At 38.8% G+C, this 23,161-nt stretch overlaps 1 protein-coding gene across 2 annotated transcripts in view; it reads left to right on the top strand.

Annotated features, from left to right (window-relative positions):
* The window catches only part of Agbl1 (AGBL carboxypeptidase 1), an 893,368-nt gene that overhangs the window by 451,483 nt on the left and 418,724 nt on the right, over nucleotides 1-23,161 (top strand). For both annotated transcript variants that reach the window (NM_001432252.1, NM_001432253.1), the window contains 1 exon segment: nucleotides 22,614-22,743. In NM_001432252.1, coding sequence (NP_001419181.1) covers nucleotides 22,614-22,743 — 130 coding nt within the window.

A 23,161-nucleotide genomic window follows, 5' to 3' on the forward strand; every position in this document is an offset into this window, starting at 1 on the left:
CAGGAGAAACTGTGTTTATCATGAATTGTATGAGAGAAGACTCTATTTTCTATAAAGAGTAGAAGAAAAATTGCAGTACTCACAGTTTGTATATATATATATATGTATATAGTGTGTGTGTGTATTTGTGCACACATACACATTAGTATGTGTGTTTAAATATTTATATATCTATTTCTTTTCCTACCCCATGTATTTTCTTATCACTTTCTATCATTAAGTGTTGTTTTAATAAATGATTAGACAGATTTTCTTAGTTGCTTCAGACTATTAAGTCTCACAACCTATGGACAAACACCATGCATGCCTTGGATTCTGTCTTCAGTATTAATCTGGAGGCTTATTGCTTCATATTGATACATCCACTTTCTGTTTGTACAGTGTCACAAACTGGTCACATGTAAGCACTTTGGGCCCTTTCATATCTTCTGTAAGTGTGCATTAAACTTTGTTTTGCACTTCTAGTCCCAGCATATACTAGAATATTTGAAGGTTCTTTGGATGCTTCCTTCTCACACTCCGAGTTTTAAGCTTTTTGCTGTGCCCACTGTTGCCTGGTTAATACCACTGCCTCAGGCTGCAATGGCATAAAACAACCTCAGAAGTGCTCCTGGGGAAACAAATGTCTCTTTCCAGTCAGCAACTGGGTTAAGGCAATGGAGGTCAGTGCTGTTGATTCCCTTTGCCTATGACAAGTGCTCATTGTCATCCTGTGACTTCTGGAAACAGAGGTCCTAACTAGTCTTGACACAACTTTCAAGACACCATTAATTGGGTTTCACTTACCATCTGCTACACTGTATCAAATGGAGCCGGGGAAAATGTAAATTCAGAATAGATGAATGAGTGAAAGAACAAACAGCTCCCTCTTTATAATTTCAAGCTCCCAATCTGGAGTCGGGGGGGGGGGAGAGGGGGGATGGAAAGAGAGAGAGAGAGAGAGAGAGAGAGAGAGAGAGAGAGAGAGAGAGAGAGAGAGAGAGCAAGAGAGCGAGAGCGCAGTAGTAGTGGAAAGAACTATTTTAAAAAAAGATGGCCATTGAATAAATCAGTGCATTTTTTTTCTCCTTCTTTATTAAATTGGGTATTTCTTATTTACATTTCAACTGTTATTCCTTTCCCGGTTTCCAGGCCAACATCGACCTAACCCCTTGCCCTCCTCTTCTATATGGGTGTTCCCCTCCCCATCCTCCCCACATTACCGCCCTCCCCCCAACAATCTCGTTCACTGGGGGTTCAGTCTTGGCAGGACCAAGGGCTTCCCCTTCCACTGGTGCTCTTCCTAGGCTATTCATTGCTACCTATGCAGTTGGAGCCCAGGGTCAGTCCATGTATAGTCTTTGGGTAGTGGCTTAGTCCCTGGAAGCTCTGGCTACTTGGCATTGTTGTTCATAAGGGGTCTCGAGCCCCTTCAAGCTCTTCTAGTTCTTTCTCTGATTCCTTAAATGGGGTCCCATTCTCAATTCAGTGGTTTGCTGCTGGCATTCGCCTCTGTATTTGCCGTATTCTGGCTGTGTCTCTCAGGAGCGATCTACATCCGGTTCCTGTCGGCCTGCACTTCTTTGCTTCATCCATCTTGTCTAATTGGGTGGCTGTATATGTATGGGCCACATGTGGGGCAGGCTCTGAATGGGTGTTTCTTCATCCTCTGTTCTAAACTTTGCCTCCCTATTCCCTGCCAAGGGTATTCTTGTCCCCCCCCCCTTTTTTTAATTAACTTGAGTATTTCTTATATATATTTCGAGTGTTATTCCCTTTCCCGGTTTCCGGGCAAACATCCCCCTCCCCCTCCCCCTCTTTATGGGTGTTCCCCTCCCTATCCTCCCCCCCATTGCCGCCCTCCCCCCCACAGTCTAGTTCATTGGGGGTTCAGTCTTAGCAGGACCCAGGGCTTCCCCTTCCACTGGTGCTCTTACTAGGATATTCATTGCTACCTATGAGGTCAGAGTCCAGGGTCAGTCCATGTATAGTCTTTAGGTAGTGGCTTAGTCCCTGGAAGCTCTGGTTGCTTGGCATTGTTGTACATATGGGGTCTCGAGCCCCTTCAAGCCCTTCCAGTTCTTTCTCTGATTCCTTCAACGGGGGTCCTATTCTCAGTTCAGTGCTGCTGGGATTCACCTCTGTGTTTGCTGTATTCTGGCTGTGTCTCTCAGGAGCGATCTACATCCGGTTCCTGTCGGCCTGCACTTCTTTGCTTCATCCATCTTGTCTAATTGGGTGGCTGTATATGTATGGGCCACATGTGGGGCAGGCTCTGAATGGGTGTTCCTTCATCCTCTGTTCTAAACTTTGCCTCCCTATTCCCTGCCAAGAGTATTCTTGTCCTCCCACTTTTTTTAATTAACTTGAGTATTTCTTATATATATTTCGAGTGTTATTCCCTTTCCCGGTTTCCGGGCAAACATCCCCCCCTCCCCCTCTTTATGGGTGTTCCCCTCCCCATCCTCCTCCCATTGCCGCCCTCCCCCCAACACTCTAGTTCACTGGGGGTTCAGTCTTAGCAGGACCCAGGGTTTCCCCTTCCACTGGTGCTCTTACTAGGATATTCATGCTACCTATGAGGTCAGAGTCCAGGGTCAGTCCATGTATAGTCTTTAGGTAGTGGCTTAGTCCCTGGAAGCTCTGGTTGGTTGGCATTGTTGTACATATGGGGTCTCGAGCCCCTTCAAGCCCTTCCAGTTCTTTCTCTGATTCCTTCAACGGGGGTCCTATTCTCAGTTCAGTGCTGCTGGCATTCACCTCTGTGTTTGCTGTATTCTGGCTGTGTCTCTCAGGAGCGATCTACATACGGTTCCTGTCAGCCTGCACCACTTTGCTTCATCCATCTTGTCTAATTGGGTGGCTGTATATGTATGGGCCACATGTGGGGTAGGCTCTGAATGGGTGTTCCTTCTGTGTCTGTTTTAATCTTTGCCTCTCTATTCCCTGCCAAGGGTATTCTTGTTCCCCTTTTAAAGAAGGAGTGAAGCATTCACATTTTGATCATCCATCTTGAGTTTCATTTGTTCTAGGCATCTAGGGTAATTCAAGCATTTGGGCTAATAGCCACTTATCAATGAGTGCATACCATGTATGTCTTTCTGTGATTGGGTTACCTCACTCAGGATGATATTTTCCAGTTCCAACCATTTGCCTACGAATTTCATAAACTCGTTGTTTTTGATAGCTGAGTAATATTCCATTGTGTAGATGTACCACATTTTCTGTATCCATTCCTCTGTTGAAGGGCATCTGGGTTCTTTCCAGCTTCTGGCTATTATAAATAAGGTTGCGATGAACATAGTGGAGCACGTGTCTTTTTTATATGTTGGGGCATCTTTTGGGTATATGCCCAAGAGAGGTATAGCTGGATCCTCAGGCAGTTCAATGTCCAATTTTCTGAGGAAACTCCAGACTGATTTCCAGAATGGTTGTACCAGTCTGCAATCCCAATAGGTATAGAAGAGAGTGAAGACTATTGTTCCCCTTTTAAGGGAGGAGTGAAGCATTCACATTTTGGGCATACTTCTTGAGTTTCATGTGTTCTGTGCATCTAGGGTAACTCGAGCATTTTGGCTAATATCCACTTATCAATGAGTCAATGCATCTTATTTTATAAACTTTTATTAGAACATATGGCATGAAAACAGAAGAAAGACTACTGGGGTGGGAATGAAAGACCTCAACAGGGGACCAGGCCCAGAGAGTATTGACGGATGGGTAAACGAAAGAGCACAATGTGCATGAAATCACCACAGTGAAACCCATTGCTTTGTATCCTATTTTCAAAAATTAATTCATAAATTGTTAACTTGGGGTATTTCTCACTTTGGAATGAGAAGGATAAGGAAGAAGGGAAGTAGGCATTATCTTCAGATAATTTTACCTATGGAATACTATTGTGACAATTGTTCTTGCTCATAAAGAGATGTTAAAGTCATCTTAATTGGGTATATGCAAGTGTACCTTTCCACTTAAAATAGTCAGTCAGTGGATCTTTGTATAGTGAATCAACCTTGCATCCCTGGGATGAAGCAAACTTCATCATAGTGAATGATGGTTTTGATGTGTTCTTGGATTCAGTGAGTGAGAATTGATTATTTTTACATTGATATTCATAAACAAGATTGGTTTGAAGTTTCCTTTTTTTGTTGGGTCCTTGTGTGGTTTTGGTATCAAAGTGGCTTCACAGAATGAATTAGCTAGTGTTCTTTCTGTTTCTATTTTATGGAATAGTTTGAGGAGTGCTGCTATTATCTCTTCTTTCAAGGTCTGTTAGAATTCTGCACTAAAGCCTCCTGGTCCTGGGCTTTTATTTTTGGTTGGGATGTTTTTTTAAATAACTTCTTCTATTTCCTTAAGGGATATGGATTATTTACATAATTTACCTGCTTTTGATTTAAGTTTGGTACATGGTATCTGTTTAGAAAACCATCCATTCCATATAGATTTTCTATATTTGTTGAATATAGGCTTTTACAGTAGGGTCTGATGATTTTTTGAATTTCCTGTTTCTGTTGTTATGACTTTCCTTTTCATTTCTGATTTTGTTGATTTGGATCACACTTTCTCTGTGTTCCTTGGGTAGAATGGCCAAGGCTTTATCTATCTTGTTGATTCTCTCAAAGAACCAGCTTTTATTTTATTTTATTTTATTGTGCTTTTGTTTTGTTTGTTTTCATTGTGGGTTTTTTTTTGATTCTTTATAATTATCTCTTTGTATTTATTAGGTTGGTTTTGGCCCTGAATTTGACTATTTCCTTTCCTCTACTCCTCTTAGATATGTTTGCTTCTTTTTGTTCTATGGCTTTCAGATATGTTGTTAAGTTGTCAGTGTAAGATCTCTCCAATTTCTCTAAGAGGGTACTTAGTGCTATGAATTTACCTCTTAGCACTGCTTTAATTGTGTCACATAAGTTTGGGTGTGCTGTGTCATCATTTTCACCGAATTCCAGGAAGTCTTTAATTTTGTTATTTCTTCTCTGATCTATTTATCATTGAGTAGAGAGTGCTGTTCTACAATCTGTAGAGAGAGTGTTTACATGGGTATGTGGGTTTTCTTTTGTTTTTGTTGTTATTGAAGTCTAGCCATAGTCTTTGGTGATCTGATAGGATCCATGGGATTATTTCAATCTTCTTGGATGGGTTGAGGCTTGTTTTGTCAAAGATGATTATTTTGCTAGTCCATGAGACCTTGCTACAAGGGTGTTCTCATCCCTCATAGTGCTAAGACTCCATGGATAAAAATATGCAACCAAAAAAGCTTCTGAATTTGCTCCTTGGATCTTGGCAAAAATAAACTAAAGTACTTCTCAGAGATTAGAGATCAAAACTTCCTTCATTCTTTTTGGTACAATCATGAATATGTGCAATGAGGTATTTTGGATGCTAAGTTCACAGTTGTTAAACCAGGAATTGTTAAAGCCAAGTTCACATTCTCAAAGTGGTAATAAAGCATCAACTTTGCTGAAGGCAGAATTGTGGCATAGTGGTAGTCACTATTAAATGCCATGAATAAAGTAATAATAAAATGAATGACTACAGTAGAAGAGACAATTGGGAGAAAGACCTTTTCAGATATACTAGTGTATAGGTAAGATTCCATGGAATAAACTGTATATACCTGTGGCAAGAGAGGAATCAGTATCTGAAGAGAAGATGGAGCAGGCTTGCAATGCAAGTAACTGGAATGCTGCAAGTAAAGCAGATGGAAAAGCAATAGAGGTGTTTGTAGGGGTGTGCAAACCTTCTATATCGAATCCTAATCAGATAATGCTAGAGCAAGTCAATTCTGATAAAAACAATGACAGGATATTTTGATGTGCTACACAAACTAGATGCTAAGAGTGATGGTTAGAAGTTGGTAGAGAAGAGCTGACCAGAAGCTTTGCCATGGTCCAGGTAGGAGACAATGGATTCCTAGACAGGATACTAGTGATGAAGGAAATATACTATCATTGTTTTTCATTTGTACTTTGAAGCAGAACCTTTAACTTTCCTAAGTGGTTTGGATGTATAAAATAAAGTGCATTGGGTATGGAAACAAAGTATTGGACTCAAGGAAGTATGTGAAAGAACGTGGGAACCATTTGCAAAGGATAAACACAGGGGAGTTGCTATGTTCCTGTCTTTGTTTACCAAATCTCAAAATGGTAGTTTTAGTTTTAATTTCTGGCATATAAGATTGATGTGTCACTCAACTGCATAGGTTCAAGTCAAAACAAATGTTTTCCTCTAGCAGAATGACATTGAACACACACACACACACACACACACACACACACACACACACACACAAATAAATGATAATGAGAAAGAATTTTTCACAAGGAGATTAGGGAAAAAATCCTGACTTCTCCAGACCATCTATTTTCCTTTGAGTAGTTATATAAACCTGAATTGCAGTTCCTTCAGACATGAAATGATGAATATCTTGGGGGTTAAATAATCAATTTAGGGCTTTTTGTTCTCCTTAAAATTTCTTAAGATTAGCTGGAAATTTCAGGAAAGTCTGCTACTAATGGTCTAATTGGTCTCTAGGCTTTTATATAACAAGTAGGCATTGGGATTTGTTCAAAGTAGAGCATGCTCAGGACTGAAACAATACAGCATTATGCACAAGCAAAGCATAATGTAAATCTAAAGTTTTGTTAGGTGAATGTTCAGGACATTATTTGCTTGTGATACAAATGTGAATTTTAAAGAAATTAGCTGTATTTAAAGTGAAATCTCATGGTACCTCTCAAGTGCCTTTTGTAGGTCATGTTATTGAACTTCTAGGAAGTAAACAAAATCCTGAGGATTATCACCAAGCAGAGACTGGATGAGAACACAGCTAAATCATTTGGCCAAATCTATCTATCAAGTTGTAAAACTGAGCTCTTATATATAGCTCACCACTGACAGGACACATGTGAGATTTCCACCTCTTCATTTTCTCAAGGAAATACAGAGCTTAGAACAATGTGGAGGTCTTTGATCCACTTGGACTTGAGCTTTGTATAAGGAGATGAGAATGGGTCGACTTGCATTCTTCTACATGCTGACTTCCAGTGGAACCAGCACCATTTGTTGAAGATGCTGTCTTTTTTCCATGGGATGGTTTTAGCCCTGTTGTCTGCCACACACTTCTTTACGTGGATTTCCTTAGCACTTCAAGGAACCTTTGAGATAAGGGGCAGTTTTTCCCAGGCTAGCATATTGGTCCTTATGAGCAGCCAATGCTGCTGTCTAGATAGGGCTGGAAGTTCTAGCTGATAAGAACCCCAAATAGTACAAATTACTTGTTTGTATCTATGTCTCTAGGTCTAACAAACTCAGAAGAGACTACCATACAAGCAGAGCTAACCACAATGGCATGATCTGGAGAAAGAGAACCATCTTTCCTTTCTATCTCTGTAGTCAAAAGGAGGAGGAGTTGTTATTCTTAAGACACCTTTGGGCTTGATGAGGTCATTGGTGAAATGAGAGATGCAACTGTTGACTTTGCTTTTTAGTACTCAATGGGACATTGCATTAGTATAAAACAAGCTCTTAAAGCACAGAAAGATAGGATAAGAGTTACCTTTTCAATTTTCTATTCTTTGACGGTTTTATATATACATATGTCTTGAATTTTATACTCTTACCCCATTTGCCCTGTCTTACCCAATGTTCCTCATGCTGAAACCTTTCTTCACGTGTCCTTGACCTACTACCCACCCCCTTGTGTGTGTGTGTGTGTGTGTGTGTGTGTGTGTGCGTCACTGAGTTTAATTACAGTTAATGTATGAATAGTAGTAGGAGTTTCTTTGCTGGAATGTGGACAACTTACAGTCACTACACCACTGAATAAAACAACATTTCTTCTCCTAGCCAGCATTAACTGTCAGTAGTCCTTAGGTAGGGCTGGAGCCTCAATTTTCTACATATGGTTTGGTGTTAAGTTCAACTACAGTCGTTTAAGAGTGCCTTGCCCTGTGCAGAAGACACTGGTTTGCAGATTTCCTCATTAACATTTGCCTCTCAGAACGAGTTCTTAATATTCCCTGGGCTCTGTGTTTACAGGGGCTCATGGCTACTATGGATATGCAGTCATCTTTTCTGTTTTTTACTTTTTTTACTTTGACCTATTGTGGTTCTTTGTGTTAACTCATACAAAAAGAATCTTTTCTGATGGAGGCTGAGAGCTACCCTCATCTATGAGTGTACTGATGTGTATTTAGAAGGCATTTGAGACCATGTTCATTCAACAAGACAGAAATAGAGGGAATGAGAGGAATTCTTTTAAAAACAGAAATATAACACCATATGTTTCACTAGAGGGCTCTTGTTTTTTAATTTCTTGGGAAATTTCAGCTGTGAACTTCTTGGACTTTGCTTCATAGATATGGAAATGAGACTCTTTTATGACTTTGCGTGTATATTTTACCAAGAAATAAACACACACACACCTATGGACACTATATATTTGATAAAGAAGTCAAAACCCCTATAGTGGGGGAAAAAAGGCACCTTCCACAACTGGTGCTGGTCTAACTGGCAGACTGGTTGTAGAGGAATGTAAATTGATCCATATTTATCACCTGTACATAGCCTAAGTCCAAGTGGATCAAAGCTCTCAATATAAAACCAGATACACTGAATCTAAGAAAAGAGAAAGTGGGAAGAAGCCTTGGATGCATTGGCATGAGGGGAGATTTCTTGAACAGAGCACCACGGCTCAGGCTCTAAGATCAACAATTGACAAATGGGACCTAATGAAACTCACAAGCTTCTGTAAGGCAAAGGATTCTGTCAGTAGGACAAAATGGCGGCCTGCAGATTGGGAAAAAAAACTTCACCAACACTCCACCTAATAGAGGGGTAATATTTAAAATATATAACAAACTCAAGAAGTTTGCTCAGAAAACAAACAAACAAACAGCCAAACAATAAAACAAACAAACAAAAAAACCAAAAACGCATAACCCCATTTAAAAATAGGGTACAGAGCTAAACATAGAATTCTCAACAAAGAATCTCAAATGGGAGAAAAAACATAAAAAAGTTCAACATCTCTAGTCATCAGGGAAATACAAATCAAAATGACCCTGAGATTCTATCTTACATCAATCAGAATGGCTAAGATCAAAAACTAATGTGACAGCCCATGCTGGTAAGGATGTGGAGAAAGAAGAATACTTAACTCTCTAATTTATTTTTGTAAATATATCCACCACCAAAATATGGCAGCTTTTATTCCAAAATCAACTGTGGAAGAACTGAGCATATCATTGTGGACACAGAGATGATCTAAGGTCATCAATATTCCATGATTAAAACTGTTGCTTTGACAGTAGAAAAAAAACCCAAACTCTTTAGTTTGAATTTTAGATATTGACTGTCCATAAAGAACCTTCCTGACAGCAAAGAGAATAGGGAGTTGAATTTTCTTTATTATTTAGATAAATATGAATTAGTTGCTGCCACATGACGATTATTACAGTGTCCCGGGGTTAACATATGAACATAGCAGACACCAGTGTTTGCTGACTGCTCCCCTACTTGCTTACAGTCCCAAGCATGCAAAGCTCTGGAGCTCATGGATGCTGCAGCCGTGCTAGTGGTGGAGATACTGAGTACTATGCGATGCATGATAGGCATAGAGGTTGGACAAATCAATGTGTGGTAAATGAGTGAGTTCTATATTTTGGGGGGTTCTTTATATCTTGAACATCACTTTATGCTACACTGACTTGTGAAAAAGGGGGACTATTTATTTTGCTTTTAAGGGAACTGAAGACAAAAGAGAAATGTGATGAAACAATGCTATCATTCCAGAACTTGGAATGCAAAGGCCGGAGAATTGATATAATTTTCAGGGAAACTGCAGCTACATAGTATACAACTATCTCAGAAAACTCAAGGTCCAAACAAAAAAACCATAACATTCCCCCCAAAGAAAACTTAATATGAAGTTGTCAAAAGATTTCTAAGACTTACAATAAAGCTATGAGTAGTAACATTGGACTCACAGGCTGTTATTTATGTGGGGGGTTGGGGGTCGCCTATATTCATATGTGCATATATATGTTTGAGTGTGTCCACTCTGTGTACATGTAGATTCTAGAAGTTGATGCCAGGTGTCTTCTTCTGATCTTACACTTTGTTGAGTGTCTAATTGAATGTGGAGTTTGTAGTTTCACTTAGAGTAGATGACCAAAAAGAGCCTTGGAACCATGTGTCTGCTTGCCTTCCAGCACCACTGAAGTTCAGGAAATGTAACCCTGCTCCTGGCTTTTATGTGAGTGCTGCCAAACCACGCTCAGATCCTCACGTTCACACAGCAGGTGTGTTGTCTCTGAAAACTATGTTTCCAGGCTCCATGATCCTTTATTTTAAAAAAATACTGAGAAGTGCAATTCCTACTTCTACCAAAAACCCGAGTCTCCCAAGTTTAACACATACATGAAATGGCAGAAGCTGGGATGGACTGGTGAGTATGGGTGTGGGAGGCAAAGAATCTTCACCTCTGTTCCTTAGCTTTCATCTTCCATACCTTAAGGGCTCTAGATTATAAGGTAAGTTGTGTGAGACTTCTGAGCATCTTGCAAATATCCCTCTTGCATAACGCATAGTTGATTAAAATTCAAAAGCTAACCTGGCAGTGTGACCTTAGGTCAGGTTGTAGACATTTCTAAACCTGTAATGTAGTCATTATGACTTTGTTTATGAGCTACTGTGAAGATTATGCAACTAGTAGGATGGAAAGAAATAAAGACTTAGTTACTGTTGCTTGTAAAGATGATGTCGTGCTGCTCTTGAGGAGAAAGAAGAATGCTTGACAAGTAGCCTGACCTAGCTTCTCCAATATATTCTGTATTACAGTCATGAGGTATTGAACATGACATGGTTTAGCTTTTATGGTATACAAATTATTTATTTTGTTTTTCAGTAGGTTTTGATTTATTGATCATGCAACATTTCAAACATTTCAATGTTTGATTAATTTTGTGTTAATATGGTTATGCCAAAACTTTTTGAGCAAGTACTCACTCAGGCGCTGGGGCCTCAAAGTTGAGCAAGCGACCATTTTTGTCTTTTAAAAGGGTAAGCTTTTGAAATAGGAGAAAAATGCAGTAGGAAATAGGTTCTAAAGCTGAAGTATTCTTTAGATTTACAAAAATTGAATGTCCAAACATTTTGCCTGCCTGCGAATTTCTTTCATGTAGGCTTCTAAGATCACGTCCATGGAAAATATTATTTTTTGAGTCCTTGAGTTTGTTGATATCTTTTTATACCTGAATGCCAGTTTCAGTGTAAACTATGTCTTAAAAATCTATTTCTTTATATAACATAGTCAATATTTTACACTGTCACTATGAAACACTGTCTTTAAGCAGAGATATTTTTGTCTAAGTCTCATTCACTTACTGCCTACATTGTTAATGAGTCCACCTGTTTTTCATTAAAAACCTAGAAAGATTATTAGATCATGACTTTGGTCAGACTAGATCAACAGTCTCAGGTATACATGCATGGTGTAGATGTATAGTTTATATTTTTCTTTGTTTACTGAATGTTTTCCAACTGAGACTTCAGTGTTTCAGTGTACAGAGACTTCATTGTTCTGATCCTTTACTGTCTGGGCTCTGCACTGCCTGCTGCCTGACACTACCTGCCCTTGGGGGTTGGAGGTAGGGTGGTGTGGACTCAAGGCATAGACTCCAGGAGCAGGTGAGAGACACTGCAGCAAGCTCCTCTGAATGCTGTCTCAAGCTCCTTTCATTACCCTTCACCCTTGCCCCATTGGTCCCAGGAAATCGTCTCTTCTAAACAGCAGTTCCCAATTGGCTGGCATTGTCTGCAGCGGCAATCCTTGTTCTCTCAGTCAGTCCTCAATCAGGTCCTCCTGCAGGAGATGCCTTTGCAGCTGCTTGGCCCTCAGTGTTTATGCAGAGGTGCCCTCACCATTCCTCCTACAATCCTTGGTATGATTTGCCTTTCAGAAATTTGGGCTTTTGATACTCTTTGCTGATTTTTTTATATTTATCATTTTATCTCGAATTTTTATTATCTCTTCTCTTCCATTAAAGAGGATGTCATTTGTTTCACATTCTTTTCTCTCTCTAGAGTTCTTGCTTGTCTCATGTGTCCTACTTAAACTGAGTTTCATTAGCAAAATGAAGTTATCTTTTTCTAACCATTTACTGTCTTATCTCTTATTCATTTAAAAATTTTTAACTTGTTTTTTTCAGAAACCGTGCAATATCTTACATTTGAAAATTATAAAACAGCTTTTAAAACTCAAACTTTGAAATAATTTATAACATTTTTGAAAGTTCCTGTCATGGGGCCAGAGAGATGCTTAGTGGCTGTGAGCTAGTATTGCTCTTCTGTTGTTCAGTTTTCCTCAATCTAGCAGAGTCCTTCAGCCTGCATTCTTCCTTCCCATCCTTGACTCCTCCCCTCCCCTTCTCTTCCCTTCCTTTTAGTTTTTCACTTCTTTATTTAGATATCTAAAGGGTAATGATCAGTTATTGGAAGACTGTAGTTTACTTTGTGGTTTTCTGATTTTTATGTTTGTGTGGAAACATCACCCACAAAAGTAAAGTAGATTTCTCAGAATATTGTTTTTTGGGGACTGTGATATGGTCATGTCCCATCATGTGATCATGGTAACTTTGATGTAAGTAATAGCCACATGCATCCTCCACCATGAAGTTATAATTCCCCTCTGGAGAACTAGATCTAGTATTGGGAGATACTCTTAGCCAATTTGAATATTTTGTGACTTACATACTTTTGGTCATTGATATTTTCATCTATTGGTGACTTCTGTGCAAAATTGCAGCTACTGTGATGTTTGCCAAATGATAACTTTGTGGTTTTCTTATGAATATTGTATTTGCTAACAGAAATTCTACCAAAATTGGAATTATTGTTCTTTCTTTAATGATTTATGACAGTATAAACTTAAAAATATTTTATAGTCTATGGGTTATAATACTTAACATTTCAATTTATTTTACTAAAAAGTGTTACTATGTTTGGCCAATGTGATTCCAAAGACTTTGTATTTTTGGCATGTCAAAATGTATTTTTTAAAAAAAGAAAGAGGATAGGCCCATTTTCCAAAACCACTATTATAGACTGATACTTTTCACTGCTTTTCCTTATTGTGGAATCAGATATTTCTTTAAGTGCTTTATTCCTTTCTAGGTAATAATGGTCAGAAATAGAGATCAGTGCATTGGATATGTTCCCTACTATAAAGATATTTTCTTTCTACCAATATGCAAAACTAGAAAATAAATGTATGAACACACACACACAAACACACACACACACACACACACCAACACTCACATATAACACTTTATTTATTTGCCTTTCTGTGTATACAAAACTATAAGTTCATACCAGAAACCAAGTCCAATATACCACAGAAACCCATGCCTTATTTATAATTCTTGAGAACCTTGGTAGTTATAATTCCTGCCTTGTTTATTTTCTCACCTCTAAAAGGTACATCATGTAAACTCAGAACCTTTAGCTCAGAATTGCCTACTGCTGTTTACAGAAGACATACTGTTCCTTTTATCTTCTAAAATTTTATTTTAAAAATATGTCATATATACACATATATATGTATATATACACTTGCAGCTAATACTGTTTATCTGGAAAATTCTGGAAAGCAATGGTTAACACAAATAACGAAGTAAATACTGTCACATTATCATGAAATACTGGAATAATATGGAGAATTCCTCAGTGTTGTTTATGTGTCATGGGTTTAAATTGCTCTTCAGAGTTCATATCATATTTGGGTTCCCTCTGTAGAAAGTTCATGTACATCTTTACTGATCCTAAGACCAAGAGAAAAAACCTGGATGCTGATGTTTCACACAGAACTCTCAGATGAGAACCATCACTTACCCTGATCCTTTTGCCCCCACTTCTATTTACTGAACCTATATTTTTATCTTTGTTTTCTATTCAACATAAGTCTAAAATTTTATTATATTAATTTCTGATTTATAATTCTTACGTCTGTGCAGAAAGCAATGTTTGCATATCTCATTTCTTTTTCATTCTTGCATGTGTTTTCTTTGAAATCACAACTGTATATCCTAAAAGTTACTACACAAGATCAGTTCACACAGGTCTTTATTTTAAAAAGAAAAATGTAATACTTTTTTTCTGGATTTGTCACATTATTTTTAAATGCTTTTCTACTGGAAATTTACTTCTTCTTGATAACATGCTGTGTCTGTTTCCTTTGATACTTGTGTTCATTGGTGGTTAAGAAGCACTATAAGTCATCTACAAATGTATAGATATGTGTGTATGTATTAAATATATATAGTAATATACATATATGCTGCATGTATTATATGTACAGATTTATTAAATATAAGTATAACATGTGTATCATATATACGCCAGACAGAGCGCGCGCGCATGCGCGCGCACACACACACACACACACACACACACACACACACACACACACACACACAACTCTTTCAGATTCTCTGATGAATTCATGCAGCTACATGTTGCACAGTTATAGATGGAGTCATCTTCATTATCTTGTTATAAATCTTGTACAAATCCCAAATGAAATGTCTCCATTAAGTACAGTTAGGAGGAAGTTTCCTTCAAGTTCCTTCAGTGTTAGTTTTAGGAATGCATATGTTTATATGTGTTGTGTGTGTTATGCTATATGTGCATGTGTATGTTGTATGTGTGTGTGTTGTGTTTGAGAATGAATAGTTCTTATCAATTCTTATTTTCTTACCTTCACCAGATCTTCAATTTTTCAGGTTTTTGTCATAGAAATAATCATTAGTTCTTAATTTTGAAATCATACACCAGTATCATATATTCTAATATTTTGCAAGGCTCTATAAAATATTTCAAATTTCTAAGCTAAATAAGTTGCTCTAATAAGTAATGTTAAGTGTGAAATGCAAGTCAGTTGCCTTCTGTGATGGCACTTGGATGGCCTCAGCATTGCTCATGTGTCCTAAGAAACCATTGTTCTGTGGCAACGGTGTTTAGTAGATTCTTCCCAAACCCTGCTTCATCTCAAGAAATGTAAGTGTTTAGAAATGTATGCCTCTAGTGTCCATAGTCTCAGTTAAAAAATGTATCTATTTGTATATGATATCAAAGACATGGTGAAAATAAGAATCATTTGATGACCTGTCCTGGATGGACATGAGTGATATTGCAGGCTCCTCCTCACTGACATACAAACTGTTCCTAAAAACGAAAGAAACGAAAAGGAAAAGAAAATGAAAAAGAAAAGGTTGAGAGTGACTAAAATTGATCCTACCTTATAATAGTTTGAATTGTTCTGTTGGAAGTTTGTTTTTACAAAATCAGTTTTGTATATTAAGAGAAAATGCATTTACATTTTACTCTTTATTGGTTTCAAATAAAAAACACATCAGACACTAACATGACAGTAGGAAGCAGCGTGCGCGGGTGTGTGTGGTAGCAGGGCTTTGGTTGCCCTGCAGACTTCTTGAGCTGCCTCTGCTCCAGGTGAGAGATTCTAAATATCATCTGTTAGAGTTCTCTTCAATGTGGGGCAATGCTGCCCTTTCTAAAGGACATGGCTCCATTTTTAAAGGTTAATTTTCTTGCTTTCCTTCTGTACTGTGTGAAGCATCACATCTTTCACTTCGCCGTGCCCAGATTTCATAGGACCCTTATTGCACGTGTAGGGTGCAAGGGTGGTACTGGTGCTACTAATGGGTGGAGATACTTTGGGGGGAAAGGCAGTGTAAAGAACAACCTATTAATACTTAAATTGACTAAGTTTCAACTTTGAGTATTTCTCTTCATAGGTGTGTGCATTCATGTATGTATGTGAATGTGTGTGTGTGTTTACTTGTGTGTGTGTGTGTGTGTGTGTGTGTCTGTGTCTGTGTCTATGTGTGTGTACATGGAGGCTCTAAGAAAACTTCACTTTTCATCCACAGGAATACTGCTACCTTCGTTGGGACAAAATTCTCTCCTTGGTCTGGTCCTCATCAACTATGCTAGGCTGCCTAGTTAGCAAGTTTCAAGATCCTTCTGTGTATACCTTCTCAGAGTTGATATTACAGGATGTGACAGCATGCCCAACAATTTATGTACTTTCTGGGGGCCAAACTTAAGTCGTAATGCTTACAAGTCCAGTGCTTTACTGACAGATTCCTACAGCCGCTGGATATTTTTCTTAGTAAAGATGAAGTTGAAGTCAGTTACTGGTTAATCTAGACATGGTTAGTATTTGGCTAGCAGGATGTATGTGATAAGGACAAGGGTGAGCATAGCCTGAAATTCATTGAAAAATAAAACTATGAGAACTCCCTGTGACTTTCATCTAACTCAATTGAACAGTTTCTAATCATGGATATTGTAGAGGACGTTATGTCACAATGACCAAAAGGTTGGACACCCTAATGGTTTTCCCATTCCTCGGTTGTGATTTCATCAACCTCTGGAAATTTCTGTGTCTTTGGAGTTGCTGAAGAACAACTTTCTTGGTCTCTTCTCTGCTCCATTTTTAACTGTAAGCATTCTGAGTTATGAAAGATCTCCCGAGTGTAATAAAATGCTCCTTAAATACCTGATTGTCTTGATCTGTCAAACTACCTTGAAATTAATTTTATTTTTTGCCTTTTATTTCTCTTCGTCCACTTGAGAAATGTTTATTTGGAAAGCTCTGAGCACAGCATCTGGAAAATGTGCCTCATTCTGGGCTGCCAGTTTCTAGAGGCTTCAATGCATCTCTGAATTTATGAATATAGTTTCCTTCTGTACCCACACTTTGTCCCAGTGTGGGATGTGCTTAGAGCGGTGAAAGTGCTTTCTGGATTCCAAACACACTGCCATTCCTAGGACTCCAGAGCTTGCTTTGCTGGGCTCTCTTGCTATCAATCCTGGTCTCATATGTTCTGTCTGCTGGGTACCTTCTCTCCATTGTTCAGACATAGACGAATGGGGGATTTTTGAATCTTCTTTTTGTCTGACTCCAGTTTTGTAAATTCTCTTTTAGGAAGAGACACAATCTCCCCCTTCCTTTTCTGATTTATGTCCCATTCTTGCTTTGGGACTCCTGGTGGTTCATATTCTTCTTCCTAAAGTTACTGTTTGTAATATTTGTCTCCCAGTGTCTTGGTGATCTCTGTGACTGGCTGATAAATGGAAACTATAGTTAGTGTTAAGAGTGTAATTTTGAGAAGCTGTGTCTGTTAGTACAAACCCAGACTTGCAGCACTCTGGAGATGGAGGCGTCAGGCTTGTGAATGGGAAGGCTACAGAGTTAAGACTATCAAGAGAGAGGAAAAGACACAATAAAGAAAGAAAAGCATGAGTGCCATTAGTTGAATGAATGGTCTATTTCTCCTTGTGTTTCATTTTTGTTATAATTTTTGACACCGGGTTTCATGATGTAGCTCAGGTCACCCTCTCTGTAACTTTATAGCTGAGCGTAACATTATTTTTCTGATCCTCCTATCTTCATCTCCCCTGCTCTAATATCACAACAATATGCTTCCATGAAGGGATAGTTTTTCTTTGCTTTTGGAAAGGAAACACCTGTCACCAAAATTTCAATTTTGAAATTTAGAGTTAATTTTTAAATTTAATAATATTTCCACCTTTCTACATCCCATCTCATTTCCCCCCAGAAGTCTTGACTCATTTATTATCCTCTCTCCTTTCAAATTATTATCTAAACAAACAGAACATCGACAGAAACCCTGTGTATTATTCTTCAAGGATGATGACTATGTGGATACCGATTGTGAATACCTGACGGAGTGGGTGGGTAGTGTCTATATAAAGCACTTAATGTAAGAAAAGGCAGAGACGGTACCTGCTCCACCTAGAAACCCTCATCAATAGGGGTTCAGGATGTAGCTTAGTTGGTAGGGTTCTAACTGACATGCATGAAGCCTTTCATTTGATCACAAACAGTGCATAAACCAATTTGACTGTGGTGGTGCATTCCTGAAATCTTAGCATTCAGGAATGGAAGCAGGATATTAAGTATTCAAAGCCATCACTGACTGTGGTGAGTTCAGAGCCACTGTGACTTACCTGAGACTTTGCCTCAAAAATAAACAAATGCACAGAAACATTCAAAGCTAGAAGAAGATAATGAGCTCCCATTTTAGCTAGGCACCTTAGCACTGTGATTCTTGTTATAATTACAGATCTAGGCTGAGAGATGAAGTGGTTTGCATTTGAGAGTTTGCTGGGATATAGGTATTTCAATGTAATATTGAAATGTCTATATATTTGGTTTTCTAAACTACCACATTTTCTGCATACAAATTTATTATAAATGAAAATATTTAAACTTAAGCTCAAAAACAATGGAAGCCTAGGCTAGGGACACAGCATAGTTGGCAGAGTGTTAGTCTAGGATGTCTGAAGCAAAATTCCCTGGTTTTAATCCCCCAAAGGGTCATAAACTAGTATAGTAGCACACTCAGGAGGCAAGGCAAGAGGGCCAGAAGTTCAAAGTCTTCCTTGGCTACATAGCAAATTTAAGGGCAGAATAGAACACATGAAACTTTGTCAGATAGATAGATAGATAGATAGATAGATAGATAGATAGATAGATAGACAGACGGATGGACAGAGACACACAGAAGTAGACAAGATGGACAAAGAGAGACAAAAAGAAACAGAAATAGAGACAAAGACAATCACAGAGACACAGAGAAACAGGGAGAAACACACACAAAGATATAGCTAGAGAGACAGAGAGACACACAGAAAAGCATGAATAGAGAAACAGAGACAGAAGGACAGGGACACAGAGAGATACAGACAAAGATACAAAGAAGAGAGAGAGAAAGAGAGAGGGGTTGATAAAAACTGCAGAGGACTAGTTATGTCCAATTAACTCTGTGAGCAGGAGATATGTGAGTTTATTTTCTATAAAAGTTTGCCATTTTCAGTGTTGAAGAATAGCGCTGATCACTCTTCCTGTAAGAAAAGCAAGACTTCAAACTCTGTCTGAGGGATGACCCCCTTCTCGGAAATTACAGACTCTGATTGTCTTGCCAGCCCATCATCACTGTCCATCTGCTAATTCTCAGCACATCGAAGTGACAGCTGTCATTGCAGAAATGCTACAGTAGATAAGAAGATTGGGTACATTTTCATCTCCGTATGCTTAAAACAAATCCCTGCAAAGAGCAACGGCAGTTCCTCTGACTACAGGGATCTCAGGTATCATTAACATAAAATGCCAAATGGATTTGCAGATTGGGAGCAAATGGATTTGCCTTAAAAGAAGAAGCTCTCAAGGCAGGTGTAGTACACATTGTGGTTGTCGGCAGTCGCAGGGCTGTAGGAAATATCAAAGCTGTAGGCACAGACAGAGATACCTACAAATCACAGCCACACATGCAGGCCTGAATACAAATGCAAGCATGCGTGGTTCTCAGATCTGCACAGCCGAGCTCTGCCACTGGGATGGTTCAATTGCTTTATCCCAGAAAACAGCCAATAAACAAAACTTTCCCTAAAATAACAACCCCCTAACGTCTATATAATTTTCACTGTCACATCTTTCTCCACGTGCAGATCACGAACAATCCTATTTCTTTTCCCTCTTAGCCCTGGCTAGTAGCCTAAAGAGTAATCAGTAATTCCCTTTGTAATTTTTTTTTAAAAAATTTTGATTCTTTTCCGTTTCATTCCACTGCCTCGACCATGAAATGTGCTTAAATCAAATAAACTTCAAAGCAGATCATAGCCCCTTCTCTGTGATCCTTGGTAAAGGTTCTCCTTTCAATTCACCCTGTATTGAAAGTCATTTCCTGACTGTTATTCATAGGCAGAATAGTTTGCATGAGGCAAGCAAACAGTGGACATTGTCAAAACTGAGCTGTGCAGCTCTGACCACTGGGGACAGCGATGGAGATATGGAAATAGAGCACACAAGGGTATGGATATAGCAGTGAGTATAGTCACACCAGAAGATGTAGATGGATATAGAAAGCTGCAGCTCAATTTCCATGAGAACACAAATGATAGATATTATTTAATTTGAACTTCAAAACATTCTGGAGTGGACCAGGGTTTGGTGGTGTGCGATGATGGTGCCCATGACAGTGATAACATTGGGAAGTAGGATAAACATATCTACTTTTCCCATGTGAGAATACTGGTTACGAGTGAACTCCCCAAATTCCATACCCAGTGATGGAACTATGTTTTCTTAATCAAAACTTGGGTGGTTTCTAGTTTGCAATACAGAACTTTTCTATTTTCTTTATTTTTAAGAATTGCAGTGCAGAATTGTTTCTGCTGTGTGGTAATCTATGGACCTTTGCATGAAGATGTTGTCCCTGAACTTGATCTCCATGGAGTTGAGGGGAAAAAAGAGGGAGTTGGACTTGCAGAGCTGTTGGCTGCTGGATAGATAACAATACATGCAGTTTTGTTTACATGAACAGGAATGCCTTGAAAGGACCTCAGTTCATTTCATCACGGTCAGTGTTACAGAAAGAATAAAATCTTCACTGTTGATGAGAATCCAGGTCAAGGCAAGAAAAACACAGATCAGAGAAAGGATCCTTAAACTTTTGGATGACTTGATTTGAGAATAAAAACCCAATGAAGCAAATGTGCCATAGATCTATCAGGGTTTTCCTTTCCACTGTTAATGGCATTAAATCTCTCTCTCTCTCTCTCTCTCTCTCTCTCTCTCTCTCTCTCTCTCTCTCTCTCTGTCTCACACACACACACACACACACACACACACACTAGTTATATCCCTTGCCCCCCAAGTAAAATACTTTATGACAAAATTAGGATAAAGAAATTGTTGAATATTTTCAATTTCTAGTGATTTCTGAGAGCTTATAAGCAACTGGAAACTAATGCCAAAGATGATTTCAGAGCATGGAGTATTGTATAAAAGAACTTGAGCCATTTCATCTCCAAGATTAATTGCAAATAGGTCAGTGGTTTAAGAGAGAAAGTATGTTTGCTTCTATAATTAAATGTCAGGGCAAGAATTTGTTCTCTATTGTTTACTTAATGCCAATTATGATAATTTTATCTTTTCTGAGAATTTGATACAAGAGTTCATTCACTATTAACACCATTTCCTCCCATAAAACCTTTAAAATTCATAGTCATTTTATTGTCTTTGTTTTACACGCACACACACACACAGACACACACACACACACACACACACACACACACACACACACACACACACACACACTACTGAGTCCATTTAGTGTTGTTGAGCATATGAACTAGAGTTTAGGGCTGATCACTTTGGATTGGGTGAATCATCACAGGCCTTGCCTCTGGAGAGAACTGATTAATTGATTCTCCCACTCTCCTTATTTAGTGATTAACTTTGGCCCTTTATCCAGTGATGGAGTCTTGTGAAATTGCATCCTCCCTCAGTGTTGGCGCTCTGACAAGCGTCATTATACAGTCTTATGTTGTTGGCCGATACAGTTCCTCTTAGAATTTTAATGGTACAAACAATTATTCTTGCTCCTAATGGACCAAGCCCCCATTTTGTCTGGTCTAATGAGGAGGACAAAATAAATAAAAATAATACTAAATGTAAATTTCTCCAAAATAAGGACTCTTACAACAACAAACAGGACTAGAATTGCTTAGCTCGAAAATTCATAACATTTTGGAGACAGGACTGCCCTGCTGAATGTTAAAGAGGTGGCCATAGGTAGATGTGGGGAACTTGGTCAAACATACATCAGGCACACTTGTTCAGAACAAATAGAGCAATTTCACTGTGGTGGAGATTGGAAGAGTATTAGTAGGAGGGGATTTAATGGTGGTAGTTCTGGTAGTGGGGATGTTGTGTTGGTCCCTTCAATCTGTGTCATCTTCCTGGTTCACTATCTAGAATAAATAGGCACTATAGCTATCATACCCAGGAACCTATCCTACGCTTGTGTTGCTTCTGATAAACTTTTCAGTTGTGTTGAGCTCATAGGATCACTCTCCCTGTAGGCTTTGCCTCTTGGTTAAAGACTAATCTTTGAAATTAACATGTTAGCTTTGACTACAAGTATCCCCAGGGAACATATAATCTTGAGCTTGGATCTGGTAGTTTTCAAGGCTTTCCCAAGAAGGGATATGTGGGCTAGAGGCAAGGAGTCCTAGGTACAAATCTTTAGTTATATATCTTGGGTCAACTTGTTTCTTCACTGTGGTGTAGTAATATTGAGTGTCATAGTGCTATTGGGCCATCTAGGAATATTGTATTTCACCATACTGTATGTGCTATCTTGGGCTCAGATTAGTTATTTGTAGTACTAAAGGGCCTGGAGAATTGTACACTGACTTTCTTTTCCTTTTTTTCTTTGTTCTTTTTTTTAAGTGGGTACATACAGTGGGAAACCATGTTTCCCAATTTTGTCTTAAAACACTATTAACCCTGTATTAAGTCAAATGCAGCTTCTGGTTCCCACAGCTGCAGATAACTAGGTCACTCCAGACTCCTCCAGTCCAGATCTGCAGCTTCCTGGACATCTGGAGCTGGTGGCAGAAGTCAGAGAGAAGTTAGATTCATTAGTTTGTTTGTCAGCTTGGGTTTTATTTTGTGAAGGTATTTTTGTCTAAATGTGTGTTTCTTTGCTTATTGTTCCTTCCTGCAGTCACAGATGCTCATTGAGAGGCGAGGATCTCAACAGACAGTGGCTCTGTCCCCAAGTTCATCTCCAACCAACCATCTACCACGCCAAAGGTCTTCTCCAATACCTAAGCAGTACTGGCCGGGGGCCTGTGGTGAGTCCCTTACTTCTTTTCATACAACAATCTGGTTCCTTTTACCTTGCATCAGATAGCTCATCAGCGGTTAAGGCAAGAAAAATAGACAAAGTGGACAAACATCTGTGGGAAACTTTAATACCAGGTATATTATGATAATTACTATATTAAATGACCACAAACTGGATGGCTTAAAGCAATAGAACTCCTCACATCAATTTCTGGAGGTTGGCAGTCTAAAAGTCAAAGAGTTAGCAAGCTGTTCTGATGCTGGTAGCTTTTGAAAAATGACCCTCCTCCCCTTTTCTTGCAATGTGCTCTGGCTACCAGCAGTACTCAGCTGTCATTGGCTTATGGTAGCCCATTTGACTCATCACTTATGTCTTCACAGGACCATCTGAGCTGTGTCCTAGTGATCCGCAGTCCCCTCATCTAA

The sequence above is a fragment of the Rattus norvegicus genome, chromosome 1 (genome assembly GCF_021556685.1).
Source record: "Rattus norvegicus strain SHRSP/BbbUtx chromosome 1, alternate assembly SHRSP_T2T, whole genome shotgun sequence".
NCBI lineage: Eukaryota > Metazoa > Chordata > Mammalia > Rodentia > Muridae > Rattus > Rattus norvegicus.